Below are 19,606 nucleotides of genomic sequence, written 5' to 3'. Positions count from 1 at the left end.
TTTGATGGTGCCTTAGAACATAAGAGGACATAATTTTAAATAGAATTTCTCATAAATTAGTATATTTACATAATATGGGGGAAACATTTCACATTGGTAAATATTATATGTCAAATCTAATACCTTTGTCTGTACAGGGTTAATTAAAAATGAGAAAAGGTCAAAAATAGGTTAGGCTCAGAATTGAAAGTTGTCGATTTGTTTTTTAAATCAAAATCAGCATCCAAATAAAAGACTTTTCTTGGCAACTGCTGCCCCATTGTGTCCATTTGTGATAATTACATCAATTGGCAAGCATGAGCCCATGGGAGTAGATCTAGAAAAGCATGCCTGGATACAACAGTTGCCAAATGTTAAAATGGATAAAATATGGCCCGAATATTGCAAAGTGCATGTGTATTTTCCTTTTTTGGGGGGTCATCTTGAGAATACTACATGCCGCTGGCAGGCAATAATAATTCTAAACTCGGATTGGACAATAAATGGTTTGCGCATTTGTTTTAATTTAATAAGAAAATGACTTCTCCATGAGAAGTCGACATACAGTAGTATCATGGGAAAAGCCGTTTTCCAATCTGTTTATGGTGGTCATAATACAAGGCGATGTCAATAAAAAATTAAAAAACAAATCCTAAAAGCGCATTAACGACACATTAAATATAAAGTACCCTGTGTTGAAAGGCATTAACAAAAATACTGCATGAAAAAGAGAAAGTGATTTAGTAAACGTATTATGAGTCAAGTGTATCCTTCACCATCCTAAATCAAACTTTTACCATTATTACTTTGGTTATGGAACCACATTAATCTGCATTTAGCAGAGCAAACAAAATCTGAGTGGCAATTTGCCACATCTGTATCTATATTTGAACATGGATTTCAAGGCATTTCAAAGTTTTACATTTCTAAACGTTAGTCATGAAATATACAAAAAACAGAATGACTTGAATGTCCAAAAAGGTGCTCAGACTAATTCTGTGCAGGGTAAGTTAAGATGTACTAGGTAGCATAATGAGTTTATAGTCTAGTAAGTGAACTGCTGGCTGTAAACGACACAGGAGCAGGATAAGACAAACGTCTTTACGTTATCAAGGCAAAGCATGGCTCATACGAGATGGAGATGTACATACCTTTCTGTAAATAATGAGGTCATAACAACGAACAGCTAAGTCTCTGATTGGTCCATGTAGCGCGAGTCCTGGTCCTCATACTGTTCTTCAGAAATAAAACGGTTAAAGTCATAAACTGGAGATGATTAATTGTCAAAATACTGTAGTGTCACCAACTCATTGATGGAGATAGATGGGGCACTCGCTCCAGGCCCTCCCAGTTGAAATGGATTAAACCTATAATCGCGGTCAAGGGTAGCCAATGAGTCAGTCTCCAAAAGTGCATCCGGAACCTTGAATGAGCCATCTTAACATTGAAATACAGGAGCAAGAGCTCTCTGCTTTGCTTATTGGTGAGCTTCCACAGGAAGCATGATCACCTACGTAAGCAGGTGGGCTCCTAGGTACCTCAGCTGCCGAACCCCTGTTTCTGTGACAGGCGTAGAAGCTCCTCGCGAATGGCCTTAATCAAGGAGGCCGAGGATTGGGTGGGAAGCCTCGCGTCCAGTGTGAGTGGGGTTGAAAGATAGCCTGTCTCCAAGTCGGGCCGGGCGAGAGGACTTGACGGCTCCCTGAGGTCACTTCTGGCCATCTGCGATATAGAGGAGTAGTAGTAGGTAGTCAGAAGAGGAAGCAAAAGTAAATTTTGCACTAAATTGAACTCTAGCACTACAAAATAAGACTGCCTTTTTATTGGAGTGGAGGGGCAATTAGAGTCAGTGTTACAGTGTTTTAGCCTCCATAAAGAAGTGATGTGTAGGGATCTAAAACAAAAGTCAGTTATTCCAGTACTCACTGCACTGTTATCTTGTAGCGTTCTGTAATAAGGTTCCTCGGGGTAGTCATTCCATCTGATGCTCCCGTTCGGTCCTGGATAGCCCCTCATTCCAGAGGGATAACCGTTTACTCGACTAGGGAGGCCCACTTGTGTAAGATGATGCAGTTGGGCTCCTAAACACACACAGGGCCACGTGAAGTCTTTATGATAAATATACTTTATCAGTCATCTGTAGCTAATCGTGATTTGTTTTGTGTTGTGTGTCAGTCACTGACTGTCTGATACATACTCGTTACAGTAAATTGCTAATACAATTTGTGTATGCCACTGGCTCACTTCAACTTCACATATTTAAAAAGAGACCAGGTCATTAGGTAAATTTCTAAAAAGTTGCAGATATTTGACATTTTGTTTGGTTTTATAGAGCAATACACATCATGATTCTAAGCCAAAATGTTATGATGCATAAATTTCAGGAGAGGAAAGAGTTGTGGTTGCATAACATCCTTCCCCTCCTAATCATTTAGCTTCTTGTAAATAAAATAAAAAGATTTTAGGAGCCATCATGATGTGTCGAGTAAACCAAGAGTCCCACATTTTGAAAATGTACCCCACCCACTTTAGTCTACAGACCAATCTGTAATCCCACTGGTTGACTATAGCACTCTTTCATTTCCTTGTGTTAAACATGCTGTGTGCGATAAAATCGATACGGAATGAAACATTACAAAGAAAGAATGATTTCCAACTGTACCAGTAGTGCCCCCCACTGGCCGCGGCCGAGCAGACATGGGTAGCTCATCAGTGTAAAGTCCTCTGATGGAGTAAAGGCGGTCAAGCTGGAGCTGCTCACCAGGCAGGACTGTCTCTCTTGGGGGAAGGTAGCTCAAAGCGCGCTCTTGCCTGGAAAACATCACATTGTGGCTTTTTCTTTATACTTGAAAGCATTAGAACTGGGATTTTTAGGGACTGCGTGGGAGGCTTAAGTCTAATGCACAAAAAGACGACTTTTCCACTTATTTATCTCAAGTAGCTGTGGCCCAGTGATCTACTTTCCAGGAAAAAGCATATTGCGTGTTAATATTTTATGTGTCGACATGTCCGTGCGTTTCAGCCTTTTTGAAGATAGCAAATGGGCAAATGCAAAGACCTGTTCCATTAAACAAATGAAATAAAAATGAGTCCTTAAATTATTCAGCTGACTCACTTGGATGCTGGAGGAAAAAAGGAGGAGTGCTGGATATTATTCACTTGTCCCCCTTGCCCAAATACTGTATAGAAATTCAAATGGATGCTTTACCAACCTTGATATTAAGCCTTGAACAAGAGGAGGAGACAGACTCAGGTCGCTGAATCTCTGTGGAGATAAAACAGAAGGTAGTCAGTCATAAAGACCTCAAAATGAGATAAGGAGCTTCATACAACGACAGATGGTCTGTACTAAAGTGATTAGTTTGCCAAGATGAAACTTTGAAGCTACTGCAGAGGCTTCATGCTGAGAATGAGCTGGAGAAAAAAAATGAAAGGGAATGTACTACATATACTTGTTTTGTACTATAGAGGCACATCATTACCTCAAAATGGCAGGTGATATATTTGTCTACTTCTTTACATTTAAGTACTTACCCCAGTGTAAGGGCCAAGACCTTGATAAGATGGGCTCCAAAGTCTAGAGTCAGAAGCATTGACATTGACCCCTGGCAGAGTAATGCCTGCCGAACTGCCCTGTGAAGTTGGTGACACAAGGGCAAAGGCGTCATCCAGCAGTGAATGCATCTGCTGCCGCGCCTCTTCGATGGAGGGCTGTGGAGGCATGTAAGGCGGCGGGGGAGGGGCATGTCCGGGAGGTGAGCAAGCCGGCCCGAGGAACACTTCGTCTGTGGGGGATGGGCTTCTGTGGGGCAAGCCTGAGGCTTGGTCAGCGTCTGACTGAAATGAACAAGAAAAATATCCAGGTCAAAATAGTTTCAGTCAGAAATGTCCTCAGTTAGTTTCTACAGAACGTTTGGCGAAAAGCCACTCAGGTTTTTGATTACCACATAGGCCACATTGTTGACCCCAGGACACTTCCTGTAAGCAGCCTCTGAGTCTTCAGTGATAAGTTTATCTTTGTCTGCATCTGTCATTACTCCGCCGTTTAACTGCTCCTTCTTCCTCTGTTTGGGAGAGGGCTTCCCTCGTGCACTGGGGAAAAAACGTCAGATGTCTTCAAATTGGATAAGATACCTCATCAGTTTTCATGATTGGAAACCAAAAAAATAAATCAATCCCAACCTTTTGGGGGGTTCTTTGAAGCTTGTTGGAATTCGTGAATTTTGATCCATCTTATCCATCTGCTTTTGTGCTTTATGGTGAACGTGGTCCAGCTCTTTGACTCCTGCAAGGTCGATGTCATCCATAGCGGGGAAGTCATAATGACCCTTCCTCTTTCCACGCAGACGGATCTTGTTCCGATGATGTTCCATTTCTGATTTCTGCCTCATTGCCATTTGGATCTGATGAAAAAACAGATAGATACAGTAAATATAGGAGCTTTGCGTTCCTCAAATTGCATATGTGAATATGAAGAACAAGAAAAATCAAACCTCCTTGTTGCTTTTGCAGGTATTGGACAATTTTCCACAGTCATTGTGGCTCAGCAGGGGTGGGATTGTCATGGGCTGCATGGCAATAAGTTGCACTTTGTTGGGGAGCCTTCGGCTTACATCTGTGGCCCGCGACATTCGATCAACGTGTTCAAATATGGAAGCGGACGACATCTGGTCATTGAGACCCTTCGGAGGATGAGGACCTGTAGGGATGAGTTTTAACAATTTGACAGCTTTATATACAGTATATGTAGATTCTAAGTCTAAGTGACCTTTTGAATCAAAACGGGATGTCTAGTCAAAAGGAATATTGGGATCACTACCGAACATTGATATTTTTATTTGGGAGAAACAACAATTTGTGTGATGAATGGTGGGATCAAGCGGAGCACAAAAACAAACAAAACAATTGGATGGCTGCTGGGAAAAAAAAGGAAAGACAAAGTCTTACCAATTCTATTTTTTCCTGCACCGCAATAGAGAGGAAAGACAGTTTTATTGGAAATGATCATTTATTGCTGAAATCGATAAACTCATACTCTGTTGTGTGCGGAGCATTAAGACGTTAAGGCGTACTTTTTATTCTGTAAATTTTACAAGCTGCCGGTTTATATGCATTTATTTTTTTAGTAGGAAATTAAGTAGCTACCGAGATCCTTTGCTGATGGTAAAGCTTGGGGTTTGCAAATTTTGAGCCATTGTGAAGTCATTCTGGAAACCCAAAGCTAAGTTAATCCGTCTTATTTCCAAAATAGTGGGAAGGATTTTAGGATTTTACATCGTCCGTCGTCGCGCTCGTTCACAATCCGTGCCCGCAGATCGAAATATGAATATTTTTTTAGTCCCTATCCCGATCAGGCGTGCTGCTTGTCGGGCAGTGTATTCTTTTCACCTAGGCCTTTGGGAAGCATTAAACATTGAGCCCTGGATATTGTGTCCATTGATAATGAACGCTTTTCCTAAGGTCGTTTGAGTTCATTCCGCACAAGTGACGAAAGCTACTTGTTGGTCCTCAAAAAAATGTTGCCTCAACATTGTGGTACGTGTTGCTCATACAAAAGAGTATTAATCAATTCGTAAACAGCGTAAGAAGTTACAGACAAAGACTTATCTTTGCAAAAAAAAAACAGAGGTCATTCCTGTGTGGGTGAGTCAGGCTGCCTGCAATGTGCTGCATGTAGACAGTGTGCCTCAATGCTTTTGGCTCCAGAATGTCTCATGGCGGCACTACAACCTTTAATCTATCAACATGCTGTCAGAATAACGTCCACTTTTTGTTTTCTTGCTGGCAACAAAAATATTGTTTGGTTTCTTTCTTGTTGTGTTCTCCTTCCCACTTAGCTCTGCAAACGTATTGCCTCTTCTTTTAAATATTTGGTAAGACATCATATTATTATTCATATAGGCAGTCTATGTCATTTTCAGTGTTAGTATTCTCCTCCCCCCAATCTGCTGTGTGTTGAGAAGTGCTTTGAGTGTTGCCAGAGCCACTTGCCATTTAAAACATTGATGGGGACCTTCCGCGTCTGCTTGCTGTCACTGGGTGTGGCCTGGGCTCTCAGGTTCTCCTCAGTTGACTCTCGCCCACTGGAGCGATCACTCACCATGGAATCGCCGTCTGATGGCGAGATCCTGAGCATAAAGCACACACGTAAATGAATAATTGATGCACGAGGATGGACTTGCGTGCTGGAATACTAACATACATAATGAAAAATAACACTTTTCTCCCAAGGTCAAAACTTTTGGTGAGACTTCAAACAAAGATTAGTGTTGATAGATACAAATTAAACTGCTAATGTAGTCATCCCCTTTTTTTTACAAATATGGAAAAACAAGTAATAATCTAAATGATAGTAATAAAAATACTAAAGTATTATTAAGTGAAACAGTGGGTAAGAATGTCAGTGTTGAATAATGTTTTGGAAACTACTATCTACGGCCATAGTATATTATGTTTATATCAGCTTATTATCTCTCACTTCTGTTTGATAAAAACATTTAAAAGAAAAATGACACTCAATGAGAGATTGAAAATTGCTGGTATGTTATTGTTTAGACATAAAAAGACGAAAAACCCATTCCTCTCTTGCACTGACCTTTCTCGTCTTCGAAAGCTGCGGGATGCTTTGGTGGAGGAGGCGGAGTTTTTGTCGTTAGTGACGTCGCCATTTTGGGAAACACTGGGGCGATCCATATCTGAAATAGTTGCAGGCTCCGCTGGGAATGATTCCTCGACCACTATGACATCATCTTTATTCTGTTGACCAAGATGTAGCTTGGCAAAGTCAAAGCCTTTCACACTAGGGGCCTGTAGCTGAAAAAGAGACATATAATAAGCCAAATGTTTACACAAAAACATGTTTATAACGTTTGGGCATGGTGTGGTTGCTGCAAATAAGGTTTTAATTGAATACTGAAATTGTCAAAAGGTGCAGGGTTATTTTGGCTTGCATTACTATGGTGATGCATGTGTGCCACTTTAGGCAAGGGAGGTCAATGAAATGCAACCTGCTTTCAATTCAAGGTAAACCGTGTAATGTTTTGGTCCACCAACCTGTACAGGAGTTCTGACCTAAAGACCATAGTCTTTGTGGATAAATGTGCAGTATGCCACGTGATGCAAACACTGCCAGCTTTTCACCCCAAATGCACAGAGGAGAAATACAGACTCACTGCTCAAATTGAATTAAGGAATTGAGGAGGCTAAGAAACTATTCATCTATTTTTAGCCACAAAAAAAAATAGCTAACATTTCAAAAACAACTATTTCAACACACACGTAAAAAACAAATGTAAAACAAACAAAACAACTACCGAGATCCCACACTAATGACAGGGGGCAAAGCACAGGGAAGCTACAAAACACATCAATCTCTGTTGTCACTAAAGCCTGTACCTCCTGATAGTCCCTCCTCCCTTTTGGGAACAGTCTCATTCTCTCTTCTTTCTTCATCTCCTTGGTTCTCTTTTGTGCTGCCATCTTTTCCTGCCCAGTTTTGTTTTTTGGTTCGACTAGTTTCCTCTCAAAAGTCTCCGGTTCTTCTTCCTCTTCCTCTTCACTGCTTTTACTGCTCTTGCTCTTTAGGGTAAGTGTTCCCTGAGGACAAGCAATGGTCGACAGGACTGATTCTAGCACAAAAACATAGAGCACATTCATACCACGAAAACTCCTCTATCTCCTACTCTCTACCTTCTGGCTTTTAACACAAATTTCCTCATCCTCCTCCTCCTCCTCATTATCTTCATACTCCACTTCTTCCTCTTCGTATGTCCATTCTTCTTCTTCGTTACTAAGTTCAATACCACTCTCATGTTGAAGATGTGACTGGTGAACAGGGGTCTGTGAGGTAGCAGATTGTGAGCAGAAGGGCGAATGGTATTATGTGTCACGTTTTAAGTTTAAATTTCAATTCTTTGCGCATTAATAAAAGGGTATCAATATGGCTTCATTATGAAAATGTACTAGTAAGAGAGGACCAAAGTTGGAAGACACAGTTAACATGGGTTAGACCAGAAGCCTAAAACAACTTTTACATTTAAGTAGCCTTTTAGTGACGTCAGCATGAAGAATGTGCATCAGAAAAACAATTTAAGATTCTAAATGCATTTGGTGGTTTTCTCGGGAAGAAGGAACCATCTTTTGCATACACTTAATGCACTGATGTTGTTTATCAGTTATAATGTTGTGGGATTCAGGAAGATGGAAGCCACCTAAACAGTTGTCAGGCCAAAGATCGCGTTCATACAAGTCAGTCAGTTGCAGGGACAAAAACAGACCACCATCTAGCTAATTAAATCCTTGCTAAAATAATGATGTTTTACAAGGGTAATTTCTCCAATGAAATAATGATATGGGGATTATGTGGCAACCTGTTATGTGTACAAATAAACCCATTTAAATATATAGTACCTTGTGTCTCTGTTGGATGGAAGTCATGGCATCTGGCTGAAACTCCAGCTTGTCCGTCCGACACAATTTAAAGTAAAGGATAGCAATAATGAAGATGACCACCAGAAGGGGAATCACTACCCCAATGATGATCCACAAGTTAGGGTTCTTAGTGACATATGGCAATGATGGCCCCTTTTCGAAAGCTGTAAAAGAGAGCAATTGGAAATCATATTAATTTCAAACATTTTCCCTGTTATTTTTAAGCTTTGCAAAATTTTCTTTTGATGCAAGTGTTATACTGAAAGTTAGTTGTGGTAACATGGCACGCTAGATTGGTTGTACCATGAAAAATTAAAATCAATTCAAATGTGGTTTTCTGTTGTTTTCTGATGTCTGGAGAAATGATTTAAAAAGTAAATCTACTTAAAAGGGCTTGGCGAAAGAAAAACGCAACTTTTGATAAGTAAATGAGAGTTGAGCATCAGCCAACTCATTGTTGTTGTTCAAAAGGATTTGGGTCATGGTTAAGAAAGCCACTTTACAATAATCCAGCGTTCTTAGACATTCTTGAGTATTTTTAGCAGTGTGTCTTGGATCTTTAGCTTTTTGGAACTTTGGGTGAAATCAGGCTTTCTGACTGCAGATTTAATTGCATAAGTGATCGTTTTGTTGTAACTTTTGCTGGGTACACCAACAAAACTAAGATCTTCTGGTATTGAGTTTGTACAAATATTATGGCATCCATAAGCTATAGCAAGCAAAGGGTTATGCTAAAGATACTCACGTTGTGCTAAAACACCATCAACACGATATCCCAAGATGATGGCTGCCTTTTGGACATCCAGACTGTTAAGAATGTTGGCCATTTCAACAGCAGGAACCCTCTGACCATCAGGATGCTCCACAAAATACACAACCTCCAATGGATTGTCCACACCCACAGACCGGTTCATGCTCACAACCTTTGAAATGATATTATTTACCATTAACTACAGTCACAGGAAAAACGATAGCATGTATGACATTTAGCAGTTGCATGTACCCTACAGGTTAAATGCCAATATTTGGATCTCTCAAAGCCAGAGGAGATTGATATACATGGTTTTAAAACAAATAACAGCAATATCAGCTAAATGCACCAGAATACAGTTCAGTCACAAGATGGTCACTGCAACAAGTGTAGTCTTTGGCAGCTCCATTCTATTGCCAGTCTCTGGTCATTACCATTGGCCGATATAACATGCACTTTTCTCATGGAATTATGTTTGTGTAAATTGGGTTAAGGACAGAGACATATGTAAGGGAGAGAGGAAATGTTTCCAAAAAATGAAATGAACTATTCCCATTAGAAAATAGTCTGGGAAATGTAAAAGAAAGGAAAGAAGCAAGGCTTCCTTGGCGGCTGTGCCACTTTAGGGGTGTTATGAAAAAACAAGCACAAAGCCCTTTGTATGGAAATATAAAAGTCATAGTCATGACTAAAAAAAAGAAGGACTGACAAAGCTAAATTAAAGCTGAACTCATAAAAGAATATAAGCACAGTTGGCTCACCCCTGTTCATAAAGTGCCTGGTGATTTTTTATGATACAGAAAAGATGGAGGTCTGACACACTTAAGAATGTTGCCATTCAGCCAGGAAGTATTTAATACTTTAGCAATCTTCTAGCTCAATAACTTTCTTTTGCTCTGCTAAATGTTAAATTTACCAAACACTAATCTGTGACTTTCTTGATAGCATTCTTCTGAAAAAAGTGACCGAGACAATGAAAAATTCATCAGATGTTTGCGGCTTTGGAAGAAACAGGAAGGAGTAAGGGAGACTGGGGGGAAGAAAATAGATAGAACACTTGATGCAGTGGTGGTCTTTGAATGGCTCGCTTCTGGATGAATAGGATGCTGTTGCTATGGGGACATGGCCCCATCTAACTCTATGTGACGCTGATGAGCAGGTGCAGGGCAACCCCACAAAAGCTGGAGCTTGATTAGTAAAGCAGTAAGGATTTCAGTGGTTACACAAACACTGAACAGTTCCTATAATGAGTCTCCAGGACTGACAGGGGAGCAGTGTAGTTCAGACTTGCATCAGGCACAAATGCAAATATGCAGCAATTCTTCTTTATTTTTTGAAGTTCAGTAACACTATAATGTTCAGAATATTGTCTCTGAATGAGGGTTGGGGGTCACTTTTAAACATTTTCAAATTTACCTGAACACTGTTGTTGCCAACATTTGTTGCCCTCTTGACACGTCTGACCGATCCCAAGGCTTCTCCAAGTAATATGGCCATCCTGCGCTCTATGTTTGCTTGAAAGGTCCTTTGGCTCACTTCACTATCCAGCACTCCCAAGAGAACTATATGAATGAATGACACAACAAAGATATGTCAAATACACTCTACATCCCTGATTATATATATATTTGATGATACTCAAGAATTCAACGAATCTTACCTGTTCTCACCCAAGAGGATCGAAGGAACTGGCTTGTGTTCAACATCGGGTAATGAAAGGCTATTTAGGAGGGGGTGGGTAAATCATGTTATGTATTGTTTGTGCGACCGTACAGATATCAAATCCAAGAGCTAATTGTACTACAGTGTTAAGTAAAAATACTAATATTTTGGAAAAGTTAAAACGCTTACGCTCAGCAATCTGCTGGACAGGAAAGCCCATATAATAGCTGAATTCCACCTTGGTGAGCTTCATTAGAGCCTTGCTGACTTCTGAACCCAGTAGATAATCTTGAGGGCCGTGCACAGTGAATGTAATGTCCACTGGATACTTCTCCAGTTGTTGTGGATTTTTAGAAACAGCCATGGTAATATTGATAATCTGTAGACAACAAAGTAAAAATACAGGAGACAGAACCTCGGTTCCTTACAAGCAACATTCTCAATACTGCAAAGAAATGTGGACATCAAAGTACAAAGAGACATGCATGTTTTCTACTTACATGTACTGTGAAATTGATTGGTGCCTTAGAGCGCTGACACACTTCCGCATAAGCCAAGGTCAAACCTCTCTCAATACGTTCGCTGAAGTTACAATAACGTACATCGACCTGAACAGGAACAAATTGCAGCACTGCAAATATAGTAAAAAAGAAGGAATTCAAACATGACTCCTAGGGGAATCAGGTGAAAGTGACTTTATAAACACAGTAATAAAGAATATTATAAACATGAAAAAGAGCTGTTATTGTGTTCTTTTAAATATTATGTGCATCAATAAAAAAAATACATATGAAATATTATATTTAAAAATCTATTTACCTGTGTGAACTTGATATTTACTATCTTGTGTCATCCAGTGGGGTGACACAAACAGGAAGTGGCGCCCTGACCTTCGTAGGGCATTGATGACAGATATTGCTGTGTACAGAACTGGATCAGACACAACCCGAAATATGAACTTTGGTGGTGGCTCTACAACCTTGAAAAGCAAAGAAATAAAGTTATTGTTTTGTAATTTTTTTTGGTTGTGTGTCCTGGATGGCCAAAATAGATTAGTTGATTTTTTTGTCCATTTAGAAAAGAGACATGTTTTGTGATAGAATTTCATCTCGAATGTAATGACAGAACTCGATCTTTGGAATAACATCAATTAAGCATATTTCTAAAAGTTAGTGTAGAAAAACAACTTACCTGCAACTCCACCGTTTTGTTAAATTCCCGTTTCAGGATCTCACCCATTTGAGATTTGATATGTTCAACTTTGGCTCCAGATGGTAAACCTTTACAACAAAGGACACAGTCAGGTGTAAATAGACATATTTTTCCACAAGTTGCATGGTGAAATAAATGCTGTACTTAATAAAGGATAACACAATTATCTACCTATTTTAACATTGTACTCTGGCTTCTCAGGGTCACAGAGGTACTGTCGAGATGTCGGAGTTGTAGTCTGCCAATCACCACTCACAAGTGGAGTGAGGTTGAGCGTTTGATTTGCATTAGCATTTGAAAATATGGCGTTGGGTTCAGTTGTATTAGCTTCACTGTCGGTTGTAATCAAGGTCATTGTGGCTGTATTGTCAAATTCATCATTAGTCACTCCCTGATCTCCCAACATAAGAGGAGGGAGCACTGTACTATTGGATGAGACTGAGGTGATGTTGATTGCTCGTTCAGTTGAAGGACGAAAATGCTCAGTCAGAGCAGAGGAGGGAGATGTTGTTGGAGTAAAGGTTGAAGAAGGGTTTAAGACCTCTGTGACAAACCACTGGACATCTGTCAGAGACAATGTACCGATTAAATCATCTGGTAGAAAATCTGAAGCGCTGGGACGTACAATTACACTGCTGTGTGGGTCAAGAGTGTGAGTGGCTGAAAACCCATCCGCGGTTAACATATGAGTCGGCAAGATTGTAGAAGATGGTTCGAGAAAGTCTGTTGTGACATCAAGGCGGTGCAGAAAAGGCTTTGAGTTGTTGAAAATCTCTGTTGTTCTCATGTTAGCTGTGTTACTGAGAAGCTCAAAGCCTGACGACTCATGGTCAGAGTCATCTTCATTTACATTTCCATGACTGTTGTTGCTGCTCTTGTGTGTGTTATGAGAAGAACTGTTGGACAGCAAAGTGACATTCTTTCTTTTTTCAACTTCTCTCCCCGAACCAGAGTTCTCCTTAGTCAGCTGTGTGGTGTAATACTCCAAGCTGTTCATGTCTGGTAACAGAACATCAGTGGGTTGAATGCTGTAAGTATCAGGCCAATCTATGCTATCTGATGTTTCTACTAGGTCATTGCTAACCGTGGGAGTAAGTTGCAGTATGTGATCAATTGTGGTATGAATAGGAGAAAGAGAAGAGCGATCCACTGATGGCAGAGGTAAATGTGTTGAAGATGCTGTCATCAGGATTGAAGACTGCATCATATGAAGATGGTGCCAGGATGAAAGGGAGACACCAACCCTGGAAGGAAAGTCGGTATTGTAATGTTCTCTATTGTCCTCTTGATCATATATTTCGGGAACCTTGGTGACCAAGGAGTGGTCCTCTTCTCCGGGATTTAGGAATGCTATTGTCTCCAAAAAATCTCCACTTCCCCAGTCAAAGTCGATGGTATTTGTGGGATAGAAGTCCTCTGGTGGAGCCTCTGTCAGTTCAGGAGTAAGATAAGGGCTGATGAAAGGCACACTGTAGCTTGGGGATAGAAACTCATGTGGATTGGGGAGTACATCCAGTGGTTCATTTTCTGTTACTGTGGAGCCACTTGAATAGAGAGGGTTCCCTTGCTGGATGGAAAGTGAACTCATTGTAGGGTATAGTAAACCATCATCTAAAATATAAGCTTCGTCTGATGGGGTATCCCTGAAATCCTGTGGAATCATTGGTTTGCCAGTTAGTGAAGTCACAGTTGAAGTTGACTCACTCACTCGATCATTTTGAGCTTCTTTTGAAAAAGTACGCTGTGGCACTGCTGAACTTTCAGAAGCAGAAGGCCTTGATTCATTTAACTGAAGCTGAATCTGAGGTATCAAAGGAGTTGGCAAGAGAATAGTTTTTTGATTGGCAGATTTGATTTGGGCCTCCTTCCATTCATTGGAATGTTTATCTTCTTCAAATTCTAGAAATGATCCCCGAACCAGTTGAGATGGCTGTAATGATGGAGTAGAAAGAGGCTGTGATTCTTTTGCATTTAGGTTACTTGGAGTGAAGGTTTCATAGTTGGGTTGAGGAATGACATCTGTGTCTTTGTTGTCTAAGGCAGTAGTAAGGAAGGGTGGTGAAGTTGACAATGTTGGCTTTGTTGGACTCAAAACATCTCCATCTATATCTAATAAGAAAAGAGGAGATGGGAGTTTATAGTGAGTAAGGTTGGTTCCATTGACAGAGATAAAAATGAAATTTCATAATAAAACAACATTCGTTAAAACTAAGGTGATGTGCCTGAAATTTAACAACAAAACATTTATATTGATAACCTAAATATAAAACCTGAAGACAGATTATATCAATGAAATAATGGCAGTTCTCCAGTATCTGTGTATGTGCCCTAACTTTCACAATCCTATGGTTTTGTTATCTTAAAAAAAAATATTTGGAAACACTGTACTCAAATTTCTGCCACTGTGCAGAGTAAGGTACATATTGCGTGTGTACATTTAACAATATTTTTTTGCCGTGATTTCTAGAGCAAACATTGCTTCTTTGGTATGGTGACAACTTTATCTGACTAACTTGTATCCATCGACCTACAGTAAGCACGACATGGATAGGATATCCAGACTACATTTATGTATGCCAGTGATATAAACTGTGGATTGAGGTCACACTATGATACATGACCTTAAAATGCCATGTCATTTCAGTTCTCCCCTGGAGAAGCACAGCAATGCATGTGCTATATTTGTGACAGGTCAAGAGCTACCAAGATTGCATGCAAGATATATACGTACATTACAGATACCACTAAAAGTTTTCTTTTCTTATGTAAGGGAAAATGGTGCAACAAGTCGACTCGAACTACTAACTGCGTCTACTATGCAAAGGCTAAACTTAATTATATGTGACAGACAAGCTATGCATTGGACTACAGAGTGAAACCAGGAGTGACTACTATGTATGTACTATGCATGAGTGAAGGCTAACACTATGTAAGGTAGATCTGCCACCTGGCCCTCTGAAATGTGAGTATCTTACACTCAAGTAGCCACACATTGTTCAGTAGCCAATGTCGGGAAAACAAACGACTAAGGCCTTTGCAGTTGGAAACTGACAAATATTGGACAGGGCCATTGTCATATTTTATATTGTAATCACTGTATCATTAATACTGTCATTAAAGTGTCTGCAAATGATCTTTGTTGTTGGCTCCCTTTTTATGTCAACTGAAACATAATAATAATTAGATTCTATGATTGTTATTTTATATATTTTATATTTAAATCCATCCAACTAAAGAGTAAAATGTACTTCTCTGACACTAGCCCAAACAGCCAGATAGTATTGTGACCACCTTTTCAGCACATATTCTCATGTATCCCATAATGACCACATGCCTAAAAATGTAGAACAGTCTCATTACTTTGAAAACACGAAAGAATTAATGAGGCGGAATTTAATTATTCAAGAGGTGCTAAATCATTCGCTAATGAGACTCAATTTTCACTCATGTGTCCTTGATCCTCATATGTCAGTCTAACATGGTCTTATGATATTGTATATGCATTAAACAAAAAGGTAACATATGGAAAAAACACAAGGAAGCTGAATGCTCAACAGATATACAAGCAGTATGCCAATGCCTAATGTTTAAATGCAAATTCTTAAATGACAACGCGTCAGGGGACAATTTTAACATTTATCGTATTCTTTAACTTAATTTTACTCCCAAAGGGGCAGTGAGTTATATAAGAAAAAGCCAAAAACCCATTAAAAAAGCAGAAACAGGCTTGTTAAAAGGAATTGTAAGCATACTGTAGCAGGGATTGTGAAAGAACTAATACCACAAATTGTGCACTTTCCTCTGCTTGATGCACAACCCCGAAAACTAGCAAGATAACGCTTGACTGACGCCAGTATTGGCGACGTCTACAATTAAATTATATAAAATCCCCATTGCTTGCCTTTCTGGGCAGACACATAGAAAGAGCAAGCGATATCTGAATCATTATCAGAGAGAAATATTTGGCCAGACTAGTAGGGAGAGCAGTGATTGAACAAAAATACTGTAGTCGCATTTACAATATGTGATGAGTAAGTACCCTTATTAAGTGAGATATAAATAATAATGATGAAAAAATTAACTCGCACTCAAATAGTTGTGAATTCCATGAAATAAATCACAGATGCAAGGATACCTGCTCATTATTAAACATTAATTTGCTTTGTCGCAGGCGGGGAGGTCAACACACTTACCACTTGTCCAGCAAGCCGTCCTGCTAACCACTCTTCACTGGAGTGCCCCATTACTAAACAATAGCGAGTATTTGGACAGAAATTCAGCATGTAACACGAGAAGACTGAGTCAATCAGCACCCTCTGGCACTGCCTCAATTGTTAGTGGGCCCAACGATCAGGCTTGTCCTCTTAACTTGCGTTCAATATGTATCCCTCCAGATCAAACTACCGGTACAATGGTATATTTAGGTAAAGTACAGTAATCCCTCAAATTACGTGGATACTGTAGACCAGACATGGTCGCAATAATCGATAAATTGTAAAGTAGAATCACCCCTATTACTACTACCATACTATATGTTTTCGCCCCTATTCAAAAATACAATGTCTAATACCAAATTGTTTTTACATTAAAATGTGGTCAATAAAGTAAAGCTGAAGGAACTATGTTTCAATAAGACATACAACAGGTTCATCCGAGCATATGTTGTGCACTCATTGCAGTATAGTCTCAATGCTGCTCTTTCCATTGAACATATTCATGAGATGAAAAAACATTAAGTATATTCACCGGATTTTATCCATAATGTGATATCAAGGTGATGTGTCACTGCACCTCCACATAACACCACAGGCTATTTTTAACTTTAAAAATGATAATAAATTGCTCATGTCACTGACCTAGCCTTGAGCAAATTTCACTGCTATGAGTTAAATAGTCAAGCAGGAAAATAACAATGAGACACAGTTGCTTTTTAGCCCTAAGGATGGTAGAAGACCCCGAGCTAAGCTTTGAAAGCTTCTAGTCATCGATCTCATTGAAGACCCCTGCTCTAATAAATAATGAATGGGCATGTTGTCATCGCATACAGATCTAATTTCACCACACAGTTGATAAGCTTCATATTCGCTAGCCGGAATCTTTAAGAGTTGAACCTGCCAGTTGCCAGTGGTCTTCTTTAAAATGTCTTTTGGGTTCATTTAAAAGGAAATGACTGATCTGTTGAATTTAAAAGTGCCAAGAAACACATAGAGAAAAGGTGACGCACCAAGGAAAAGTCCTGTGTCACGTCAAATCTGGACAGGCAATTAAACACAAGTTGCCTGGCTACATTTGACCCAAAAACTAGACGGGGAACTTGGAAATGGAAGAGACCTCTTTTTGAGACAACAGTTAGAAATGGATATTGCCTGTAAACACATCTTAATAGAAGCACTAAATAAATTGTATCATTCTGGAGAAAAAGATTATATGATGGCTTCATTGTTGTCTGTCTTTCAAATGATTTTTGTGTATGCTGAACATAGGTTTATATTTGTTATATTGCAAATGTTATATGTTTGGTTTTTCCACATAACTTTGTTGCCATTCAAAAATTATATATTTCAATCAAGTTGACTTAAATATAGAAATTCCATTGTTGTTGGAAAAGCCAGTAGTGTACACAGCTAGCCAGGAAACTTCTACTACTTACTAAAAATGTTATCCCTCTTGCAGAAGATGCTGTAGTGGCAGGCTGTAATAATATGCTGCTCACAAAAGAGTTTATATACTGAAACTGACCAATTCCACATTGCATGGGATTGTTTCATATCTATCCAAACCATAGTAAACAAAGCAGTCAATTTGTGCTCTATAAGAGAATGTTCCATGAACAGAACAAACTTCCTTTTTCTGAACCAAAAGTATATATTAGTTGTTTTTTTCAAAAGATTGACATATTAGAGTCCACTAATCGAAAAATTTAAAGTAATCTAAAAAAAGTGCCAACTATTTTGGAGTTCAAGACTGCGGTTGTAATTTGTAATTGTACTTTGAAAAGCATTAATAATAATAATAATGTCAGCACAGTAAACCCAGAGGGATCCAAATTCCCTGTGTGAAGTTTGCATTTTCTTTGCGGGCCTGTGTGGGTTTTCTCTGGGTATTTCAGTTTCCTCCCAAATCCCCAAAACATGCATGCAAGGCTAGTTGACCACTCCAAATTGCCCCAAGGTATGAATGTATGTGTAAATGGTTGTTCATTCCCTTGTGGACCTGCGATTGGCTGGAAACCAATTCAGGGTGCCAATAGTTGGCTGGGATAGGCTCCTGCATCCCTGCAACCCTTAAGATAGGCGGAATGGAAAATGAACAATAATAATAAGAGAAGCACAAATACTATCCTTATTTGCTTATATTATGGAGTCTTTAATATTTCTTATTGCTGACGCTGTAGCTAATTGTGAAGACTGAATTTCAGCTTTCCCCTAAAATCACATTATTATTTCAATAGAAATACAGTGCTGTATTGTTTTGTATTGCAGAACACACAGAAAACCAGGTCACATGCATTTAGGTATGGATGTGGAAATATAATTCTGCAGTGCCTTGTTCCTCTGCAATCATATTTGATGACATTGTGCATGTCGGAGACAGGTAGTTCCTTACCTGCCACAGGTGAATCTGCCGCTATCATGTTCATCAACAGAGTAAAACCCAGAACCATGGTGCGTGGGCCACGGGCATTCATTTTGGTCTTGACCGCCACCACCAAAACAACAAGGGAGACCAATCTTGCCATTTTACGGTGGTGGCTAGCTCAAGGCATTTCAACTTTATTCATTCAGAAGGGACAGGCCTTGTGGTGTCTTAAATTGGGGTCTTCTCTGCCACACCATGTGAGCTCTTCTGTAGTGAAAGAAACAACAGATTAACTTGTTATTTGTAACCAATATTTAAAGCTTCATAACAAAGTATGGAGTTTGATCTGTATTTTATTTTTTAAAGATCCTTTGCCAGTGTCTATTTTAACACCAAAGGCACTCAAACTAGTTTGAGTGTCTTACAGTGTATACATTGTGCACTTTTCTACAGGTTAGACGTTGGGGGATAAAGCTTGATCAATGCATTGACATGATCCTAAAACATATTTTTAAATCATCCACTACACTTTTGGTGATGTAAATGTTTTAAATGTGAATAGTGGGACATAGATCACATTATACTAGCTTCCATCCTGATAGAGTACAGATCCAATTCAGTCTATCTTGACTCATTCCTCTCTTATCTCAACTTGTGTTACAAAATAGCAGGCAACATGTTTAGAATAAATATTAGTCATGGCTACTTCAGCCAAAAGTCTATTTTAATATTACAGACCACAATTATTCCATCAAACAGGTCATGACTTCGCAGGCAGACTTACCACAATCACGGCGAAAAACTCAATAAAATCCTTTGTCTGGGTTGCAAAAGATGTTATTAGATGAAGAGAAAATAAAGGCATGAGAACCCGGACGTGCTGAAATGCTTATATCTGAAATCAGTTAAAAAAATTGTCCTAATGTGATGGCCACGAGCATCATTTTGACACTCGTGTGATTACTGCAGCTTCTGTCTCTTGTCCAGGATAAT

The 19,606-nt window shown here is 39.3% G+C and overlaps 1 protein-coding gene across 2 annotated transcripts; it reads right to left on the bottom strand.

Moving 5' to 3' along the window:
- Positions 1-481: 481 nt before the first annotated feature.
- Positions 482-19,557, bottom strand: LOC144180929 (UPF0606 protein KIAA1549-like). Of its 2 annotated transcripts, none has more exons than XM_077709104.1 (21): positions 19,398-19,557; positions 18,641-18,880; positions 12,206-14,143; positions 12,014-12,102; positions 11,642-11,801; positions 11,323-11,453; positions 11,012-11,201; positions 10,821-10,880; positions 10,577-10,722; positions 9,155-9,332; positions 8,389-8,573; positions 6,575-6,792; positions 5,971-6,107; positions 4,473-4,678; positions 4,162-4,382; positions 3,924-4,071; positions 3,514-3,816; positions 3,192-3,244; positions 2,642-2,790; positions 1,906-2,060; positions 482-1,701 (listed from the first exon to the last, which is right to left on the bottom strand). In XM_077709104.1, the coding sequence occupies exons 2-21, from the start codon at positions 18,771-18,773 to the stop codon at positions 1,519-1,521; spliced, it is 4,983 nt and encodes a 1,660-aa protein (XP_077565230.1). In that variant the 5' UTR covers positions 18,774-18,880; positions 19,398-19,557; the 3' UTR covers positions 482-1,518. The 2 variants fall into 2 exon arrangements, with proteins under 2 accessions (XP_077565230.1, XP_077565229.1); XM_077709103.1 differs by having other exon boundaries at positions 18,641-18,877.
- Positions 19,558-19,606: the final 49 nt, after the last annotated feature.

The sequence above is a fragment of the Stigmatopora nigra genome, chromosome 22, assembly GCF_051989575.1.
Source record: "Stigmatopora nigra isolate UIUO_SnigA chromosome 22, RoL_Snig_1.1, whole genome shotgun sequence".
Lineage (NCBI taxonomy): Eukaryota > Metazoa > Chordata > Actinopteri > Syngnathiformes > Syngnathidae > Stigmatopora > Stigmatopora nigra.
Note: the sequence above shows the minus strand (reverse complement) of the source record. Positions and strands in the feature narration are given on the sequence as shown.